The following is a 21,737-nucleotide window of genomic DNA, read 5'->3' as shown; positions in this document are numbered from 1 at the left end:
AAAACTTTAACAACTAACATGAAAAATATTTGATTGTATATTTGTATACGCAATTCAGTGGACATGTAAAACAAATCGAAAATCTTTTCCAAGATTCTTAACAGTAAGTATCTAATTTAATATTTTTCAAATAGAAAAACGTAAAAAAAACCATGTAATTTTCCAAGTGACACATTTCATTATATTACTAAATATAATAGCGATTGTTGTTTATTCGTATGTGTTATGTACAGATATACTTCATACATAAATGTATATAAAAAATAACAATCAAGGCTTTTTCACTTCCAGTTCGTCTGTATCAATATAAACTTTGTAAAAATTTTATATTGACCTAATCACCACTTTTCACAGCTTTTTTTTTCTTTTTGCTAGGAACATCCGACGTGTTCAAGTTGGGCCTCTTAGCTTTCTTAGCTTTATCGGGCGTCTTCTCTTCCTCCGCGACCTCTGCATTTCCGTTTTCCATCGGCTCGTCAGTTACACCGTTGGGTATACTGACAGTGCTGAAATCTATGGATTCTAAACCCTCTGACATGGCTTTCGCCCTTAATTCACGAGCTTCTTTCTTTAGTTTCTGTTTTTCCTTCTTCATGCTGCTATTCTTTTTCCTCTTCTTGTCATTTTTTTTTGATTTTTTGTCAGGCGATTCCGAGTCACCGTTTGTTGCTACCTCGTTTTCATCGTCTGAACTGTCTTCTTCCGATTCTGAGTCTAGATTTCCATTGCTCAGTCTAGTTTTCTCGACAGTCTGTTTCTTTTGAACTCTGTGGGATTGGAAAATGATTAAATATTTTAAATACTCTACTTCTGTTATTTGAAAAATGCAAAAATAATCAAATCGAAACTTACACAACAGGAGCACCGATTCGGTTAGCCAACCTATTATAAGCACTTTTGGCATCCTTAGCTAACGTGATTGTGGACCTGTAATTAGCCATACTTTCTCCTATTTTCTTCCAGTCCCATGCTTCAGGTATGTGGTGTGCATGTACCGTAAACAAAAGTGTAAAGAGGTGACAAACGTATTTTTGTTTAATTTCCTTTCCTACATTAGAAACCGTTTTCCCGTTTTCAGTTCCCTGTACAGCGCTTAACTCAAGAAGTACATTTATGCTCGATTTACACAGTTTCTTTTCCATTGTGAGCCTCTTGTCTTTGTGATCGTCGGAGGTGATCGTCCTGATGTTATTGTAAAAAACTTTGAGTAACTCCAAAGCTTGTCCTCTTCTGTAAGACCTGATGGATTCGTCAAAGGCAAAATTCACCTGCAGCAAAAAAATAAGAGTTACCAGAGATATATTAAATATTGTATCTACTACCTACAGATATCGTCGTTGAAACGTACCAAAAGAGGAGCAAGATGCCAATTTCCAACCCAACAAAGCTGTAATAAACTTTTGAATAAAATTGCCGGAAGGATGCAGTCGCGTTTTTTGAAAAATGCGGTCAAGTTTTCACCGAATATCTGAACAAACGCGTCAGTGGAAATATTCGTCTGCTGCGAGCACCTGACGAGGAATACGCAGCATTCGGCCAGTTTGTCGCCCATTTCTTGGCAGATTGATGCCGATCTCTCTCCTTTCTCAATTAGCGCCTGTTAAACACGCCACGGTATTAAAATAAAAATCACTGAATGATAAATAAATATTTCATTCGTCAAATATTAACTCTCAAAGCCTAGCCTACCTTAAGAACAGTAGTCAAAAGTTCCTCGTCAACATCCTCAACGCTCTTGAATTTCTTTACACCTGCCAGTTTCTTCAAACAGGTCCTCACCCTGTTCTCCAAAGGCTTCTGATGTGGATCTTTGATAGCAAACTCCAATAGCGAAAACAGTGGCACCAGCATATCCAATGCCAGAGCCATGGATGGTCCAGTCTCTATATAGGTCTCCAGCAGATCGATCGCCCTGACCCTGAAATGCGTGAGGGCTTGAGCACTCTTTTCTTGCTTCTTAGTCTGACTCTTACGGTTTTCCTTCAGAATTCTAAAAGCCGCGGCAAGAGACTCATCCAGACGTTTGCCTTCTTCCTCGTTGATGTTATCGACGTCAATGTCCTCGTCGTCAGTTTGCATTGTTGCGTTACCCAGAGCTTGTCTTACGGCGAGCCTCAACCTATCTGTGACAGTCTCGTCTTCTTCGAACTCCGACTCATCGACATCCGAATCGCTTTCTTCTTCGATTTCCTCAGCATTTTCTTCGTCGCTGTTCTCCTCATCCTCGTCCTCGTTCTCCTCATCGGCCGATTCATCATCCGATTCGGACTCATCGCCGTCCTTGGATGTGCTCAGCGGATTCTTGCCGCTCTTGACGTCTAGGATCGCAAGGATTTGATGGATAGCGCTGGGTGTTAGATGAGGACAGATGTGTGGGAACACACAGCCTACTAGCGAGCGAAGTAGATGACTCTTCCTCGAGAGGAGGGACAGAAGCAGATCTACTACAACTTCCACCCATTCGGGCTCATCATCCGACACGACGCTGTTATTTTTTTTCTGCGATTTCTTTTTGGCCTTGAGATGCTCGTGGCAACTGTGCAATTCGTTGACAGAGGAGACGGCCATCTCTGGGTCAGAGAAGAGCTGAAGACCCATGTGTAAGTTCATCGTGTGGAAGACAGCACTAATCTTGTTCGTATCAGAATCCTTTTCCAACTTTTTTACATGCTTCATCATCTTTTTCCACGCTTCCGTCGCTGCTTCGTCCAGGGGCGATCTCAATGTGAGAGAAGAGTTTTTGAATAGCGATTCGTCAATATGGACGATCAGTGAGCTAAGCACCATTCGCACATCGTCTAACTTTGGCAGCTTGTGGTCGAGGGCTCGGTAGAAACTTTCTCTTGCGTGAGCTAAAATGGCGAGGTTTTTTGTTACCGCGATTATTTTTATGGTAATAAGAAATTTATCTGATGAGAATTTTTTAAATTAATAATATACTCACGAGCCAATTCAACTCCAACATTGGATACTTCGCATAGACCAAGATTGAACAAGAATTTTAGCTGCTCAATTCTCCATTCGTGATCAGAAGCAATTTCTGAATGGCTCAAAAGTCTGTAAAAAGTTTTTGTAAATTAAAAAATACACGAAATATTTTGCAAAGTAAAGAATTTTTAAATTGATTCAAACTTACTTGACACTCAGCATTTGTATGGCATAAGTTCTTTCGGCATTCGTCCAAGGTTCAGGTTCAGAATTTGGCTTCTCTTTGAATTTCGTATTCGCCGCTATCTCTCGGTACAAATTGGACAGTTTTCTAACGCCGTCAGCGTTCAGGTTATTTGTTAACATTTGAAGGACTTTAGTGCTGGTTATTTTTTCAATTAACAAATCGCCAGGATAAAGGATTAATTTCTTAATGACTGATAGATGTAATTTTGCCTTAACATCTTTGCCAAGTACTGTTACCAATTGGGTGAGAGCTTTTCTGAATCCTACTGCAACCTCGTCAATTTTGTGTTTTGCATTATTTGAGAACCTCTTGAGCATGTACTTTAAAAAGTTTGGAGATAGCAAGACAGGAATAGTGGACTTATTTGTTATTACTTCAAGCAACAAGTTAAAAAGTTCTACACCTAGGTACTCGTCTGTTTTTGATGGTTTTATGAAACACTCATCAATACCATTCCAAAACTGTTCAACAAGTTCAGTTGCTATTAACTTCTCACAAAATATTTTGTAAACTGGATGCTTATAGCTAATAACTCTAGGTATATCCTGAAAAATAAATGATAAATTTTAAAGATCTCTGCATAATTGAAAAAAAAAAATCAACTTATTTTATTGTACTACATACTGTTAGTATTTTTAATATATCTTTCATGGACTCTTCATTTATAATATTTTCACTACCAAAGGTCTTCTTCAGAACCTTTTTAGAGAGGACTCCAGGAAACTTATCTTGCACTACCAGAAGTGCATAAAATGTATCCAAAGTTTGTTCTTTAAATGGTTTGCAAATTCCTTGCTCAAGAACTGGCCAAACTGCCTTCAGTGACTCATCATCTTCAAGTTGATTCAAAAATTCGATTATAAAAGATACAGACTCGAAACCCAAATAACTTCTCTGTTTTCCAGCATGTATCAGACATTCCAAGACTTTTTGCTGCTCTTCAACAGAGCATGTCTTGATCATTTTGGAGCGAATAATAGCTCCACAAGCTAAAATACGTCCATTGCTGATATCAGCAAATTCCTGGAAGAAAGCACAAAATATATAGCTGACAGTTTATACGTAATGAACAAAAATATAATTCCTGTATTAAATATTCTTACGCCTTTGCTGTTGCTGGAACTAGTTTTTAGTTCATTATCCATGATACCAAATATTCTTTCTAATGTTACATCAGGATTGAGAGCTAAGTAAACTGTCAGGGTCGAGTAAAATCCCTTTCTCGAAGAGACTTTGGAAGACCCGAGGCCTCTGACCAATCTGTTGAGCACATGATTGAGCTCTTTGCTCTCTCCATTTTCCTGAACATTGAGAACATCAAAATTAATATAAATAAAATTAATAATAAAACATTCTTTACAAATTAAGGCAATTATTCATAAGATTCTATTCATACGAGAATTCACGTCGTTTGCAAAATCTATCATAAAATCAATATTTATTTGTTTATTCGAACTCTATTCCTTGGAAACCCTGGGTCTGGCAATTTTGCGAAAAAAAATAAAATTATTCCAAAATAAACGAGCCGATAGACGAAAATAACCCCTCGCGTGCTGGTGAAAATGTGTTCTTTGGAGGTTAAACGTGTCCTACGAATATAATCACCTGGGCTTCTCGGGACAGATGCTGGATCAGCTTGAAAGCTCCGTCCAGTCGTTCGCCGGCGTTATCACGGAGCAGCTTCGGGAAGCACTCGAGCACCGTCGAGCCCATTTTTACGTAAATAAACAATGATTTTCACTAGTTTCAAGACACTTGGCCGTGTGTTTTTTTAAAAGCCACGCGAGTCCGGGCTCATGTGCTCACACAAGCGGCCGCCATGGGCCTGTCAATGAGGCGCTGCTTTGACTCTTTCCGTTCGATTGCTTATTTACTACGTTAGTCGGGCTGAAAGTTGGTTTCAAAGCACGTCGCGCACGTGAATAAGATTATTATATATACTTATATGTATATCTATAACGTAAAAATTATCAGCTGTTGGAATAATAAAATTGTAGTATGTATGGAATAGTATAGCCATCATCAGATCTGACCATCATAACCTTAAAAGCTGACAAAGCGCCCTCTGCGACAGCGAGTGCGGGAAACCGACAAAAATCAAAAACATATAAACCGCGAATTGTGCACGGCCTCTGTTAACTTGGCCTCCGAAGTATTTTTAATTTCAATGCAAGTACTTAAGTATTAGAATAATATTTCGGAGGCCAATTTCACGCTGGTGCCGTGCATATAGTGGCATAGCGGAGTAACCGAACTTGTGGGATTATTATCATAAGACTGCCACGTACATATATCTCTAAAATGAAATTCGAGAGGGTCATTCGGACTTGCACGCACTGTCAAATTGCTGCAATGCCGCGCTTATGCAAAATTCCAACTTCAAAGCCAAGTTTCGGCTATACGATCTCAACAGCTTTGTAACTACTAGACATTTTCCAAACATTCGAGCGTGTGAGAAATTATAATCTCGGGACGACCCGCCAAGGCTTCCTATTCTGGCCAAACCAGTCCGATTAATGAGTAGATTCGGTCAATCCACGATATTCGAAAAATTTCTGTCATCAATAAAGGTTCCCTATTCCAACCACTCAAAGATCCCGCTTCGTGTCGCCATATTTGCGTTCGCAAAGACGTCAACCTCTGTATATATATAGTACATTATGTGGAATCGGCGACATCGCTGTGTGGACAATTTATTTATAAATTTTTTTTTTAATTTTCTGTCTTCCGGCCGTAGTATTATTGCACTTTTGTGCCGGGAATCCGTCTATATACATTTCGAGCTTGGTGTGGGTGTTATTTAAAGGTTATGTGCTATGTTTTCGTAATTTTCCACAGATTTCATCCCTATACAGCTGTTCGAGGATATGTTCTCGACCTTGTAGTGCACAAAAATTGAAAATGCTCTACGAAAATCGCATAAAATTCGCCTAATTTCCGGTAATGTGTGTTATTTATCCACTCCAAATATATATAATCAGTTTATTGCTATTTTGTCGATTAGAATAATTACAAATTTTACTTTTATTGCTAAGTACTGTTTCCAATGTTCTAAAACTTATAATAAACATATATTTTGTATTTCAGATAATATAGGTAATTAGGGAAAGACAATAATTAAGTCTAAGAGGTTCAAAAGAACAACGGGGGATGGATCATGCAACAGCCGTTGAAAATGCAGTGAAAAGATTTTATGCCTCGGGTGACAATGATACTCATGCATGGCTTTTGCAAGCCCAGGCATCACCGGAAGCCTGGACTTTTGTATGGCAGTTATTGGACCCATCGAAGGTATAATTTTAAATGCAGTTAATAATTGAAGCTGCTTGTCTTGCATTTGAGTAGCTTTTATAATTTTTTTTTGTGACATCTAATGACAGCTATAAGATGTCATCAGAATAATTAATTTATAGTCTTTTAAAGAATTACAGAATGAGGTTTGATCTACAGGTATTGTTCCTTACATTCCTTTTTTGTGTATTTTTTTAAGCCGGGAGAAGTGCAATTCTTTGCTGCGACAACACTGCATGCAAAAATCTCAAAACAATGGGAAGAAGTGCCAAATTCAGAATACTTAGGTTTACAAGTGCGTGTACTCGAAGTCCTCAAGCATCCGGGAACTTCAAAGATTGTATTAACAAGGCTGTGCCAAGCGGTAAATAAAATTAACTGAAATTTAAAAGGCTTCTGGAATTTGAAATAAATTTTAAAATACAATTTTAATTTTCTGAATTTCAGTTAGCTGCTTTTATGGCTAATTCTAGTATGTCTCAGTTGGAAAATAGTGAAAAATGTATGGTAGAAGAATTGATAGAAATATTACCATACAACTCACCGGCAACAGTGGGTTTGTTTTTGAGAGTTCTTGAAGCAATTCCAAGAGAAGTAAATTTCCATATATTTCCGTTCCTAGTAACTAACTGAAAAATAGTATTTTTAATTTAAGTGTAAAAATTTTTTTTAAAGCATTCTCGTGCCAAGTAATTATTTGCATTTGCCTGTATTTTGATGATTTTGCCTTGAATACCAACTGCAAATTCTTTAGTTAAAACTGCATTATAATTATTGCGAGATTTTTTCTGAAAATCGACATTACACCTAAATTAAAATGTCCCTTGTGTTGAAATTTTATGATTAATCATTGATTTTCCCAGTTTGATAGGCGACAAGGTGTAAAGCAATTAAAACAACGAGAAAGCATTCTAAATAATTGGTGCAAGGCTGCATGGATTCTACAACAGATATTTTCCTCTTGCACCCAGACAAATGATAACAATAGTGATGCCTTATTTCTTTCGGGTATAGAATGCACACTTTCATGGTTGAAACTTGGTCAATTACCCCTAGACACAATAGGGCAGATATACCCTCACCTACTGCTTGCAGCAGCCCGTTACATACCCAACAGGTAATAAAATGTTAACTCGAATCTCAAAAAATTTTTTAATAATATTAAAATTATCACACAAGGGACAACGAGGAAGACGATAATGCGCGCGGCTGGGAAGTAGTCCAAGAGTGCCTAACGATGGTGGTGACCCACACAGAGCTGTACAAGCGGCCACAGCTCTTCTGGGAATGGGCCAAGAGCTTCATTTGCATGGTGAAGGAGCACGGTGCCAAGTACTACTATGAGATCCTGACGACTTTCGGCGAGGCCCACAGCCGCACTTTTCTCTTGTCTTTGGCGAACATTGGACCTAACACCGAGGGGCAGAAGTGGACAGCCGAGCAGATAAAGTGGACAAAGGATCAGCAAAAGTTGATAGCGGAGCAGCTGATCGAATTCTTACTCGAGTGTTCCGAACAAGAGGGTAGATATCCCGTCGACGAAAAACGTAGTTGTGTACCCTTTGGCTTCTGGTATGCACTGCAGGACGATTTAAACACGCTGGACGTGGCTCATGAACAGCAAGCCATCTTAGCTCTCAAGCCTATTTATTCGAGGTTGGCTAGGGCTCTGCTGAAAAAGACGACGCTTCCTGCATCTCCTAGCGAAGCAGGTACACCTGACGAGATAGAACTGCTCAGGTGTTATAGGTACGCAAAGTGAAATACTTTTGCACTTTTTCGATTATTTTAACGTAAGATATACAAGAAATTATGTTTAAATCCAAATACTTTTTTTTTATTAACAGACAAGATGCCGCAGATACCTTAATTTACTGTTATAACGTCATCGGGCATGATCTGCTTATACTGCTAGGTCAGAGACTGAGTCAATCGCACGATAACGTTTCTAAGTGGACAGAAGTTGAATCGACGATTCACGCTTTTAAAGCGTTATCTGATAATCTAAATCGTAAAGATTTTCATTATTTGACTGCGATAATGGATCTGATGCTGTCGCATATTCCTTATGGGATGTATCCCAGAGAAGTGAGTTTTCACTTGTGATAAATCTCTATCGTTAAATTCACATAAATTTCTTAATAAAAATGTATTTTCCTCCAGGTGCTTTGCTGTGCCTGCTCGGCCGTAGGTGCTTACGCTGAGTGGATCGGAGAATGTCCCGAGCCTTGGCTGGAGCGTTCTCTTCAGTTGGTGGTTCTCGGCCTAACTCATGGACCCATAACGTCGCCAGCGGCGAGTATGGCCCTGAAGGACATAGTTCGCGAATGCAGTGCACACCTGGCGCCCCTCGCGCCTTCGATTCTCGAAACCATCGGTCGAACTCTGCCTAATGTGACACCCGGCGGTGGCGAAGGACTCAGGCTTATGTACGCAGCGGGTGAGCTATTGAAATCGCTTAGGACAACCGAAGAACAAATGTCGCATCTCGAATCGACGTTGGGATTGTGTGTCATGAGACTGAGGGAGTTGCTGCAGCTCCCAGTAAACGAAGCTCGGGTTGCTGTGTCGAATCAACTGAAAATGATCTCAATGTTCTTCACAACTCTCGAGGGGGCTATTTGCAGTCCTGTGCTTGAAGCACTTTTGCCTATTTTCGAAGGGGTACGTAATCTTTGAGGATCGCTCTCGTCTGAATCCGACGTGTTTTTCAATTAATACTTTCAATTCTTTATGTCTACTATAATAGATAGTGAACCATCCCGACTGGAGCAGAGACGACTCAACACTAGATGCGATGTACAACTGTGCGCAAAAGTCTGTATCCTCGCTATTTTATCCAGAACGCGAGGCAGTATCTCTTCTCCATCTCCTGGACACCTCGTACAAGATTCGTCCTCACCCTGCAGCCTTAGTCTTCCTAAAACAGTTGGTGCTGGTGGGTGGTCGCAATCCTGCCATCAGCGACGAGCTCATCCGCGTTTTCGGCGAGATCAGCGGCCTGACGCTTGGTGGGATTGCCTCTTGTCGACAGGCAAACGGCAATTTATCTGAGTTGTCTGACCTGCTCGAAGCCTACCTACTGCTGCTCGCCCAGGTGTGCAAAAAGAACGCCAGGCTACTGTTGCAAATACCAGATCAAGTGCCTGAGATGCTGCGCTGTGGTGAGTGTGATGTTTATTCTTTATCAAGATTAAAATCGTACAATTCAAGTAGAAAACATTTTTGCTTTATTTTATTTTTCTTAAGTTTTCGTCTATCCTTCTGAAATTTCATTTATAAGAAGCAATATACTTGTCTGTAGATTGCTTCGAACTTTAATCGCCGGTTTCTCCCACCATATAACTGTTGTTCAGGGTATTCCAATAGAACTGGTAAATTTGTTGATTCTGTAACCAAGCAACTCCGCCGCGTGCTTTGTGCCGGTTGATGATTCGATAAATTAGTCGCATCAGTATAGCGTCAAAATCATAGTAACTCAGAAGTATAACTCTATCTGAAAGATAAAAAAAAAATCCAAAATGCCGAGCAAACCGGGAGGAAATGCGGGTAACTCGCAGAACATCATCGACATCTCAAAAATGAGTAAAGAGCAGTTAGAGGTCTACTCTGCAAAACTACTGGAGGAAATGGAACGAGAAAGAGAAGAAAGAAATTTCTTCCAAATTGAAAGAGACAACATTCAAACCTTCTGGGACATAACGAGGCAACAGCTACACGAATCTAGAACAACGAACCGAGTCCTGCGTAAAGAACAGCAGGATTTCGCCAAAAAGTCCGAGGAGGAAACCCTTCAGAGTCGTAAAAAGCTGACTCACCTGGTGCATACCTATCAAAATGAAGCAGCCAACATCAACATTGATCATCTGGTCGCTCTCAAGAAATTTCAGAACCAGTTTGTTCAGAAGAAAACCGAGATTATCACCAACAACAATAACAACTTGAAAATCGAAAACGAGGTAAACTTAGCGAATCTCAATCAGAGCCACGCGCTAAAATTAGAACACAGAAAGGTCGTAGAGAATATGAAGAACGAATTCAAGCAAGACTGCATCGAAATTCAGAACAAGTATGACGACAAGATCACGGTTTATCACAAGCAGTTCTCTTTAAAACACAACATCGAGATGATGGAAGTCGAGGAGAGAAAGAACGAGCATGCAAGCAAGTTGATAAAAGAACATGCTGAGGCCTTCGGAGAGCTCAAGTCATTTTATAACAATATTTTGTTGAATAACCTGTCGGTTATTGATAATCTAAAGAAAAAGTTTAGCCAAGTCAAGAAAAATGAGATGAAGATGATGGGTCAGCTTAAGGATTTGAAAATTGTTGAGAATAGTTAATTGCAGAAACAATAATAGAGTAGTTATGAACATGTACATATTTTTAATACTAGAGTAACGCATAATATAGGAATAAATAGTCAATAATTTATCAATTTATAATAAATAAGAATAATACAAACGATATCTATAAAAAATCAAAGGTAATCTCATAGCTACTTATGAACTGAGTCATCGTTATTGTAATTTATTATAGTGCACACACTATTTACTTAGCAGTATTCACCGGTTATTACAATTTTTAATATAATTGTGAATTTTGTTTTAGGAATCGCCTGCTTGCTTTTACCCGAAACTGCTACGGTGAAAGCAGCCGGATGTTTTTTAACTAACGCGATAAGACAAAGTCCACATATGCAAACGTTCATCCAACCTATCGGCCAAGAATTAGTCTGTGTTATTCTACAGTGTGTAGGTGAGTCAGTTGAAAATAATGTTAACTAAAGTCATTTTAAAGTTTGAAACAATATAATTTAGAAAACTAATTTTTTAAACGCGATTTTACAGGAGGAGTTGTGCCACGAAATAGTTTAGAACCTCACGCTGAAGTTTTACTGGTCCTGAACAAGGCCTGCCCGGAGTGGACGGCCCAATGGCTGAGACTAGCTCTGGCAGACAGAAGTGCTCCGGTTGTACCCCAGCCTCAAAAGGAGAGCTTTATACAAGCGGTGTTACGTGAGCGCACCAACAAGCGTCGGCTTTGTGACAAGCTCAGTGAGTTTAGTCTTTTGTGCCGGCAAACTGCGACAGTTGGCTTATAAATTAGCTTCCTCTCGATTACCAGCCCAGATTTGTACAGATATTATTATGATTATTATTATTATTATTGATATCATTATTATCATCATTAATTTTATGATTATGACAGAAGCGAGAATAAAATACATGCTACTTTTGAGATAAACAATTGTATGGAAAGCAATTATACAACATTTTAAATAGATCATTTTTACAAAAATAAAATTCGTTTTTTTCTCACTTTCTTTTTAGATCTTATTACGATTAAAAATGAAGGATGCGTACATTAGAATTGCCTTGCAAAATTAAAATTTTTCTGTAAGAACTACATGTAGATGGCAATAAATAAAAATGTGTGGTTTTTAATTATTTATTCGTATTTAAGAAATTTATCTTGCAAATTTACAGAAGCAATTTATTGTATTCATTTTTTGTCGTCATTCCTAAACATAGCTTCAAAACTGGCAATAATTCATGCCAAAGAGGCAACAACCATTTCAGATCGAAACTATCTAAAAATTACCTTGTATACAATACTTATATAAATTGAAAACATTGATATCCGAGTGCATTGTATAAACATTCTGCCATAAAAATTTGGTAAGTTTCCATCATAAAAGTATGCTTGTAAATCGTATGTGATCGAATTATTTAACAAAAAAAATTTTTACAGATCATATTAAAATTAATTAAACGTTATAAATTGAATATCTGCTGTACAAACGATCACTTTCACATTCTCTGTATAAAAAGCACTCAATGATTTACAATATTTTGAATAGATTATTCTTTACAAAAATAAAATTCATTTTTTCTCGCTTTTTTTCAAATCTTATTACATTCATTGAAAACACGTACGCTCTACTAAAATTATTAATCTCAGTTGACAGTTGCGTCGTACATTAAAAAAAAAGAAAAACTACCTAAATATTATTTATGCACTATCGAACTAAAGCGATATTAACAAATTTATCTTTCTCCTCGGAGGGGTTAAAAAGAAGATGTCTTTAATGTATCACTTTTGTTGGAAATACATCTTTCTTTCATGTAGGCTATGCACGAGCCGTTAATCCATTTTAAATGATTGATTGCTCACTGTCGGTCGCCGCCATTAGCCATTGGATCTGACTGAAATTTGGCGGCGACTCTCGATCGTCTCTGTTTTACGGATCTCTGTCCCTTTTGTGCATTTTGCCCTTGATTGTTTTGTACAGTATTTTCCGAAGTTTTATTATTACTGCAAACATTTTCCTGCTTAACATCCTGAAAGTAATCGTCATTTTAAATAATACTTTTATATTAATTTCCTCAAAAATAATGTCGTAAAACAAAACAATACCTCCGCACTATTTTCTTTAGGCTTCTGATCCACCTTATTTTCGTAGACTTCCTTCTTTTCTTTCTTATCGTGCTGCTGCTGTTGCTGTTTTTGCTGTTTATTATCTTCATTGCTCGGCTGTTTATTGACCACATTTCTCGTCTTCTTCTGTGCTTGCAACGGCACGAATGGAGTCACTTTCTTTTGCTGATCCTGTCTGTTTGACCGGCTATGGGCATTATCAACAAGCTGTGGTTGTGGAAATCTGCCCTGCTGATGATGTTGCTGTTGCTGCGGCCTATTGTGTTGTGGTGGTTGTTGAAGCTGTTGTTGCTGAATAGGATGAGGTTGACCAGGATGCATCATGTTCGCGAAGCCAGGATTCTGCTGAACCATCGGGTTCCACTTAGGCATCGGAAGCTGCATCATCGGTACCTGAGGGAAAGCTGCTGGTAGCATCGGTTTAACATTTGGCTGTGGAGGCATTGGTGGTCGCACATTGTTCATGCGGTTGTCAAACCATTGCTGCGGTGGAGGACGCAAGGGATTCGGCCGAGCGTTGCTGACTGCAGGTGGCATTTTGCTAAGTTTTAGTTCCTACAATTGCAAAATGAATTTAATAATTATATAACTTTTCCTTAAGATAGATTTGATGGTCTTTCGATTTTCTGATTGAATCAAAGTATGTTTCTAGCCTCGGAGAAATATCATTTAGATGAAACAATTTGCTTCGCGTGATATAAAACGGACATACCTCATAAACCTTCTTGGCAGTGTTCTCAGCAGCTTCAGATTCCGTGCGACAGAATTCACCGCAGAAAACCCTCATGTCTGGCAGCGTCACTTGGGCACATACCAGATTATCTTTGTTCTTGTGGTATGCATATCGAGGAAAGCCGGTACCAAGCAACTGGAAGTACGACAGCAGTTGCGCGCAGTACCAGATACTCTTGCCGCTTTTCATCTCCGTCTGTCGCGCGTGCTGCAATCGAAATTCAAAGTTAATTCCATCATTGATATTACTTTGTTCGGTGAAATCGAAATCTGGCTAACAAGCGGTAATGAATGAACATATAATTGCTAGAATCTTCGTAGTCACCTTAATAACAAATAGATTTACTATTTTTTTAACAACAATTATTAATTTTACCCGAAAATTTTAGCAGCATTATGTACAATGAAGCAAAAGCTAATGTTTCGGGGCGAAATTGATCTTTTAATACGATCAAGTATGCGAATCCCACATTAACAAAGCAAGAATAAAGTATAGGCGGACGAACGATTTCATAAAAGTCGTTGCTATAAACTACATAGAAAGATAAATGTGAAAAGTGCTTAGAAAGTCGAGAATGACATTTACAACGTACATCGAACAATTGCTGCACCAAAGCCGGAGTCTCGGTCGTTTTTGGCATTTGCGGAAATGCTAAAGGTTTGTTTGCCGGCGGCGCCGCAGTTGAGGAGGACGGTATCTGGCATTGCGTGTTTTCGTCGGAAATTTTCAACATTGCTTTCAAAAAAGCACTCGGGTCTTGAGGCTGCGAGAAGGTCAAATTTATGGTTTCTTTACGTTAAAAAATTCATATTCTAGTATATCAATTCTATAATAAATATCTAAGATCTACGTAAAAAGAAGAGAAAAAAATGAAGTAACCTCCAAGTTTGCTCTTTTAGATAGCAGTTTAGTAATGCTGAACAGATTGGAAATAGTGGATAAAAATTATGAAAAATAATTTGAAAAATACAATTATGTCGATCAGAGTTCTTAAAAAGTCTCTTGATCTCCAACATGCATAATCTTACTGAATATCATATTGTGGTATGTATGTACAACAACAACAGATTATACAATAAAAAAGCGCCTACTAATTACAGGGTAAATAAACAAATCATCTGATAAACCTACATAATATTAAAAAATTGCGGTATGGATCTAAATATCATGTAAACTCCAAATGATCAAAGGTAAAGGTACTAAATTACTACAGAAAAAGTCTACATGCTATACGTCAATCATTTTTCGTTTACCCAAGCTTGATTTTTCCATGATTGCTTAAATGAAAAAAGAAGTGATTTGTTAGTGTTACACGTTCGATCCAAATATTATATTTACGTGAAACATTTTTTGTCATATAATCTTCACGCATTAATGATGATTATTATCAAATAATATTGACGATTACTTATAATAGGTCTGTGCTGTATTTCTCGTACTGTCAATGATTAATATAAATTTTGTCTACGAAATACTCGAAAATCGATCGAATGTTAGATTAACCGACCTAATGTGATGTAAATGAAAATGACAAAAAACGCTTAAAAAACTTACCGATTCTGTAACGGCATTCATCGCTGGGCTTGGCTTCTCTTTCTCTGGAGCTGGGGCCGGTGCTTGTCTTTTCGGTGAATCCATAGGTTTCTGCAATAAAAGCAAAGCACATAAAGACTTTTACAAATTTGTTTGTAATTTGAATATTCTGCGTATCCACATCGCTGTATCTACACTGTTCGCCACTTTCATACACAAATAAATAAAAACCAAATAGATATAATAGTTAACCTGTATCTTATGCAATTCATTCCATAAAGCCTGAAACTCGGAAGGTCCTTGGCCTTTAGGATGCTGATGCTGTTGTGGCTGAATATTCTGTATTGGTGGTAGCGTCTTCTTTCCTGGTTCTTGGGAACGCTGTAGCAAAATCGGTGGCTGCGGGAACTGCGATTGCTGATCCAAATTCTGCTTTCTACCGTGACTCGGCGAGTCGTTGAAACCGGCCTTGTTACCACTTTGATGCCTTCCTTGACCCTGTTGTTTCTGCTGCTGAGAACCTTGCTGTCGTTTGTTATTGCTCTGACCATTTTTTGTAAATGCCGGGTAGAAACTGTTGAGGATGGTAGGGTCAGGCGGGTGAGGTGACTGATGCTGCTGAGGTTGGCTCTGACGCCAAGAATCTGGACCACGAGAAGAAGCATTTTGCTGCGACTGCTGTTGACGCCAATTCGACGTGGCTATGTTGACCTTTGAGTTTTTGTTCTCGATTTGTAGTCCGTAGCTTATGTTGATGAAGTCCGTAGCTGCCAGTCTGTAGCTTCGGTTTGAAGAACAACCATGCATTACAAGACCACCTAGAATTGGTCGATAATCAATTAAAAATTAAAATAACGTTCATACGAAGTCTTTATGAATCTAAGCAACACTCTTAATTACTGAACTGATTAACTAGAATTATAATAACTGACTTACCCGCAAAAGCTATGTCAAAGAGAACTTCGTACATGGTGAGTAACGGATTTTCATTTTTCTGCACTCCGATTATAGTACCCTTATATCCTAGCGGTACCGTAAAACTATCCCTGACACAGACAATGCGGTCAAAGAACCGATGTTGTGCCTTGGGATCGGGTGGCACGCTTCCCGAATTCAGACCTGGCTTGTAGAGCAAATGCGGCTTAACCTGCATAAGAACGCTTTTGCCAGCCTGACGCTGGGCCTCAAGACTTGCATCAACGTCTTTTTCGATGGCCTGAACAACTTCGGTCTCTAGTTCTTCAGTACCGCAAGTACGAGTCGTTGTGCCACGGGCTTTTTGCTGTTCTTTTAGCCAGGAAACCGTTGCGTCAACACCTTCAGCTCTAAAGAAAAAAACAATGATACGATTACTTTGACTTTCTATTCGAGTTTTAAAATTCAACAAGTTGTGTGCAGTAAAAATAATTACCCTGTATTTGGGAAAAGATGTTCCCTCAGGAACATATCGGACGATACGAGATTCATCTCCAAACGCTCAAATAGTTCGGGAAACTTTTGTATATAACTTTTTACAAAATCAACAGCTTTAACGCTGTATAGCCACGTTCCATTGATGTCCTTTTTCGTGTATCCAGGTACCTATGATATACAAATTTTTGAATGCCAAACTATTCAAAATTGCACCATATCTTGAACGTTTTCAAATTCGTTTACTTACTTCCTCGTTCTTTTTGTTGAACTTTAAATTCAATCCCAAGTTATACTTGCTAGCATGCGCGGGATCAACTCCTTCTCCATTTATCACAAAAACAGTTCCTGTTATCCGACTAAGAAGATGACTGCTTATACCTAGACGCTGGGCAGCTATATTGCCAGGCATGTATCTCATTCTTGTATCTGCTTGTAACTGTCTAACTCTATCAAAGTTGGGTTCTGATGTTACTCTCATTGCCACTTTGACTCTGCTTGATTTTAAATCTACTCCACCTTCTGTGACCTGTAATATAAAAGATAATATTGCATATCAAAACACTTTTGAAATGATATATAGTTTGAAATTCATGATAGTTTAAAAAGAAAAAACTACCAACCTCACCCATCGCACCATAATGCGGGTGGCCCAGCATGAAGCAGACGGATTTCGGTTTGAATACATCGGTTATCGATGTAAATTGAATAAAATCGTGGTTATGTATCGAAATGTCTTTAAGAACGACCTGATACGCATATGCTTGCGGTACGTCACTCCATTGTTTTTCGAGTGTCATTTTGCCTTGTGCACTGTACACATATTGCCTCCCCATGATCGGGGCAGCGTGAATTAGTATTTCAATATTGCCCACATCAATACCTAGCCGGGTTTTGTAGCTAAAAATAAAATAAAAGTTCAATGTTGTATATTTAAATTTTTATAAATTTTCATTCCTACAAAAATGTTTTAACCGATTTCAGGATCAAGAATATTTTTCTATTCAAACATAAATAGAAGAAAATTTGTTCAAATTTATTTGATGTACACGTTAAAAGCTTTTAAAGTAACGCGAAAACGTTTTAATAATATTTATTGAAAGCCAAATGCCTTACTTTTCTGTTATCGATTTTCTTTGTACGTTGAATGTCGATAGAAGCATGTCGTTCATTGATTCTGTGTTGAAATTATGGTTTCCATCAGTTGCATGTTTCGGTTGAGGATACGTGATGCTGATTTTGGTCTTTGAATTAGCTACTTCTACGACTAATGCTTCGACCAAATGCGGCCAAGCGATAAAAACTGTTTTGCCAAGCCACTTTCGAGCTAAATCGTCAATTGGCGGCAGTTCTTTTGGCAGTACAGTGAGAATCATGTTCTCGCGCCTTGAAGGCTGTTCAAACACTTTTACCTGCAAAGGAAAAATAATTAAATATATGATACTCGTGAACTAAGCAGCCCACCAGTGCACGGCGTTTTATCACCCTCGCTGCGCTCGGGCGCTAATACACGCCGTACAATAATCGGTTATTTAAGTCACGCGTATCGTAATATACTATTAATTGTCCTTTTAAATTAAAAACGGAATATATAAACAAAACTTACCTTGGCTTTTGCCAAACATGCTGTGTGTGGAATGTGTTGTAATGTGGGGAATCCAGGATAGTAAACGCTTAGTTGGACTCCTTTGCATAAACCTTTTACTAGTCTCTCTAGCGGCACTAAAATATCGTCTCGATTCACTAGCATCATTTGTGCATAACTTCGTATACTGGGGAAGTATTCGGGAGCCTCGTAAATTCCTTGCTCTTTTTCAATGAAAGTAAATATTGACATTGGTCCATGAGAATTCCGTTTTCTTTCCTCAGGTGTTAACTTTGCATTACATGGCTTCATAGCTTTAAGAGATAAAATTAATTTTAGATATGAATATTAACCAATGATGTAGTCTAGCTTCTGAACTACCAACCTTTTAAAAGACTTTTTTCGTCGATTAAAGGAATCAAAACAACTGCCTCCCACTCTTGCTTCTTTCCATTTAAGTCTGTTTTAAAATCTAAGGGATAATACTTAATAATTGGGGATTTTTCTTCAGTCATAAGTCCATGATAAGCTGTAGGTAACAAGCTTTTACTGGCTGCTGGAAGAACTGCTAACAATTGTTCAAATGGTTTGAAAGGTTCTCCCAAGTCAAATTCTAGTTTTAAGTCTTTGAAATTTTTTATGTCTGAGATGAAGGGCGCGTAATGGTGTGGATAGTACCAAGACCAACTACAACATCCATTGTAATAATAGTGCAGGTTCCATTGTATGGCTCTAATATAACCTTCTGCTTGTGAACGCATTGTTTCCCTGAAATATCAGAATATCATGTAAGATACATTTGTGTTCTTTTTAGGGAAAATTCGTTACCAAACTTACGCATCAACATTTGCATATTCCATTTTATTCATGTAATAATCACGCTTATGTTGTACAAATTCAAGCTGCATTTCAGTATCCGAATCACTCTCACCTTCGAGATCTTCATCAGAATCTGCTCCCAACTTAATATATAAAAAGTATATCAAAAAGTAATATTTTGCTAGAAGAATTGTTTTGAGAGTAAGCAGTTGTTTACCTCGTTTTCCGTTGCCATTATTAAAGCATTCAAAGCTTTATTAGTTTTCTTTGGAGATGCATTTTCATCTGGAGAATTTTTACTATTTCTTTCACTCTCATTTAGTCGTCGACCTGTTTTTGCTTCAAAAAATTTAAGGTCGGCGTAGATTTCATCAAACTGTTCCAAGTCATATTTACCCAATTTTTCCATAAATTTCTCAAAGCGTTCGAGATTCAAAGTACCAGCTTCGTTAATGTATCCTGTAACGAAATCGACATGAAATAAAAGCAGGTCTGATTAGGAATAAAAATTTGAAAAATATTTATTGTTTATACCATCTAAGGTCGGTAATACGTCCATATAAGCATTATATAAAAGTGGCAGTGCACCATTTTCAATGTGTAAATTTGGTAAATGTGGGATAAAATCGTTTCCTACTAGAAAACCCATTAAAACCCAGTCGTCGATTATTTTTTCAATATCAAACTTGAAAGTTAATTTGTCTTTAACAGGAGAAAACTCATGCTCCAGATATTCTCTCATCAGAGACAGATGTAAAAGACAAAAATTTGTCTCCTCAGGAGTCAAAATTTTCTTTTGAGTTTTACCAAACTTGACTTCTTCACGAAGTAAGGAAAAATGAGGTTCATGTGAACACAAACCCAGCATTATGAGATCTGCATCTAAACCATACAAACAATGGCGAGTATTTCCTTCATAGTCTGGCTGGGCTTTCATATACCTAATGTAATCCATTATTTTGTGTTCACCCTCACCAGGTACCTGCACAGACATTAAAGCATTTTAGTTTGTCATTTCACGATGATTTGTATAATATAAACTGATAGGATGCATATGCTTACCTCAGATCCACTAAGAATAATTTTACACTTTTGCCACAACTTATCAGTGGATATTTTATATGTAATAAAATACTTTAATTGTTCATTAAGTTTTGACATAAATACTGTTCCTGGTGTAATGCAATTAGAGTCAAATCTTGCTTCCTTAGGAATTTCTTGACCCTTAGCTCGTGCTTTTGCCTCTAGTACTTCAGCCTCTTTTGCAGCTCTGAAACGGCGTCCCCTCTGTTGATTAATTTTGGCACGTGGTGCCACACCATCCACAGCCATAAAAAACAGCTTCTGGGGCTGTATAATGCGGAACAATATTTCTATATAATGAAATATGTTTTTAAATATAGTTTCCTCTGTGATACGAAACGTAGCATCTGCATCGTTGGGATGAGAGCAGTTATGTATAATGCCATTCATATCCAAATACAAGTTATCAAACTCAGGAATCTGAAAACAATAATATTTTTGTTAAGTATTTTAGAAAACTGAGTGGAAGTACAATGTGGAGATAAAATACACTAATAACTCAAATCCAGATTATTTATACAAATATGAGCATAATGCAGATAAGATTATAAATTGACCTTGGACAATCATTGTTGCAATTTCAGCAAGAGGGTTTTGAAAAAAAAAGTATGGCAGAGTATAAAAAATATAAGATGTCTTCGGACATCCCCCTTTATGTAAGTAATTAATTAAGAGAATACAGGTGTCACTGAACAAGAGGTGTGTAAAAATATGTTTATCTCTCAATGAAAACTATTTCAAAATAAAATGCAGTTGATGAAAGTAGACAATAAAAGCAAGCATGAATGCCTCGATCCTCTGTTGATGTCTAAAGCCCTAGAGAACATCGGGCTCCATTGAGAGGAAAAGAAAGACGAGCATTAGAAGTAAAATATGTTGACTGAAAAGAAGGTATAAACAAGCATACAAACATAGTAGGTTATGTCATGACCTGAGTGATTAAAAAAAAACACAAGATTCAACCTTGGTCTCTCAAAGAACCAAAGCTGAACAAAGGACGAGTCCTGATTGTTCCGAAACCAAAAAAGCTGAATCAACGCGATCATATGATGCCGCTGTTCTTGCGTTTACCCCCTCAAACTCTTCTCCCGTCAAGATTATCAATCTCGTGGTAAAAAAAGAACAGCACAAGCTTACCTGATATTCTTTGAGTTTCTCGCTGAGGCATGGGTACCTTTCGCTAATGTATCTAAAAAACTTTGGTACTCCCATTGTGTCTCTATATTCCGTTTGCCTCGGTACACAAGTTATATATGTATATATGATACACTCGCTCGCAGCGGAGTCTCTCTTACCCTCGCTCGACTAAACTATAAAAGAAACGTATAAATAAAACTAGCTGCGGAATCGTCTGTTATTATTAAAATAAAAATTCCGCGGCATAACCACTTGCTCGGAATATAACAACGACGTCTGTCCGTATTGTACGCACTACTGGCTCTCCTTCGCAGCTGCTGCTGCTAATGCAGCCTGATGGGGATAAGTAGTAGGTTTGATTTGATCTCTGTTTAGCTGAGTCGTGATGTATGTACACGACTGCGTGAAAGATAGAGAGAGAGAGAGAGAGAGAGAGAAAGAGTTAAGTACTTATTCGCAATCGCGAAGTTGATAGCGGATTTGGTCGGGGGTTGATGATGCGTCAGCTGACTGTCGCGGAAGATTCGATT

General features: G+C 38.0%; 3 protein-coding genes across 6 annotated transcripts; 1 reads left to right on the top strand and 2 right to left on the bottom strand.

Annotated features, from left to right (window-relative positions):
- Positions 1-158: 158 nt before the first annotated feature.
- On the bottom strand, positions 159-5,170 carry LOC100119447 (myb-binding protein 1A). The gene is made up of 9 exons (XM_001603175.6): positions 4,781-5,170; positions 4,279-4,476; positions 3,800-4,198; positions 3,137-3,720; positions 2,945-3,057; positions 1,690-2,852; positions 1,349-1,597; positions 853-1,268; positions 159-767 (listed from the first exon to the last, which is right to left on the bottom strand). Exons 1-9 carry the CDS (start codon positions 4,886-4,888, stop codon positions 335-337), a joined length of 3,663 nt encoding a protein of 1,220 aa, XP_001603225.1. The 5' UTR covers positions 4,889-5,170; the 3' UTR covers positions 159-334.
- Positions 5,171-5,825: 655 nt separating this feature from the next.
- On the top strand, positions 5,826-11,910 carry LOC100119408 (importin-13). 2 transcript variants are annotated; one of them, XM_031933656.2, is made up of 11 exons: positions 5,826-6,115; positions 6,263-6,466; positions 6,666-6,830; positions 6,914-7,060; positions 7,330-7,583; positions 7,646-8,215; positions 8,314-8,554; positions 8,630-9,130; positions 9,216-9,630; positions 11,078-11,224; positions 11,317-11,772. In XM_031933656.2, exons 2-11 carry the CDS (start codon positions 6,326-6,328, stop codon positions 11,568-11,570), a joined length of 2,835 nt encoding a protein of 944 aa, XP_031789516.1. In that variant the 5' UTR covers positions 5,826-6,115; positions 6,263-6,325; the 3' UTR covers positions 11,571-11,772. The 2 variants fall into 2 exon arrangements, with proteins under 2 accessions (XP_031789516.1, XP_003423892.1); XM_003423844.5 differs by having other exon boundaries at positions 5,827-6,115; positions 6,914-7,087; positions 11,317-11,910.
- On the bottom strand, positions 11,907-21,675 carry LOC100119339 (5'-3' exoribonuclease 1). 3 transcript variants are annotated; one of them, XM_016990060.3, is made up of 20 exons: positions 21,503-21,675; positions 21,208-21,380; positions 20,050-20,490; positions 19,522-19,969; positions 19,205-19,446; positions 19,006-19,130; positions 18,554-18,936; positions 18,190-18,482; positions 17,700-17,995; positions 17,207-17,483; positions 16,834-17,112; positions 16,585-16,754; positions 16,110-16,498; positions 15,426-15,991; positions 15,195-15,284; positions 14,894-14,917; positions 14,233-14,403; positions 13,620-13,847; positions 12,887-13,462; positions 11,907-12,810 (listed from the first exon to the last, which is right to left on the bottom strand). In XM_016990060.3, the coding sequence occupies exons 2-20, from the start codon at positions 21,280-21,282 to the stop codon at positions 12,640-12,642; spliced, it is 5,244 nt and encodes a 1,747-aa protein (XP_016845549.1). In that variant the 5' UTR covers positions 21,283-21,380; positions 21,503-21,675; the 3' UTR covers positions 11,907-12,639. The 3 variants fall into 3 exon arrangements, with proteins under 3 accessions (XP_016845549.1, XP_003423891.1, XP_001603129.1); XM_001603079.6 differs by lacking the exons at positions 14,894-14,917; positions 21,503-21,675 and having other exon boundaries at positions 11,936-12,810; positions 21,208-21,282; XM_003423843.4 differs by lacking the exons at positions 14,233-14,403; positions 14,894-14,917; positions 21,503-21,675 and having other exon boundaries at positions 21,208-21,282.
- Positions 21,676-21,737: the final 62 nt, after the last annotated feature.

Source organism: Nasonia vitripennis, chromosome 1, assembly GCF_009193385.2.
Source record: "Nasonia vitripennis strain AsymCx chromosome 1, Nvit_psr_1.1, whole genome shotgun sequence".
NCBI classification, from domain to species: Eukaryota; Metazoa; Arthropoda; class Insecta; order Hymenoptera; family Pteromalidae; genus Nasonia; species Nasonia vitripennis.
The sequence above is the reverse complement of the archived record's forward strand: the minus strand, read 5'-3'. Positions and strand labels throughout refer to the sequence as shown.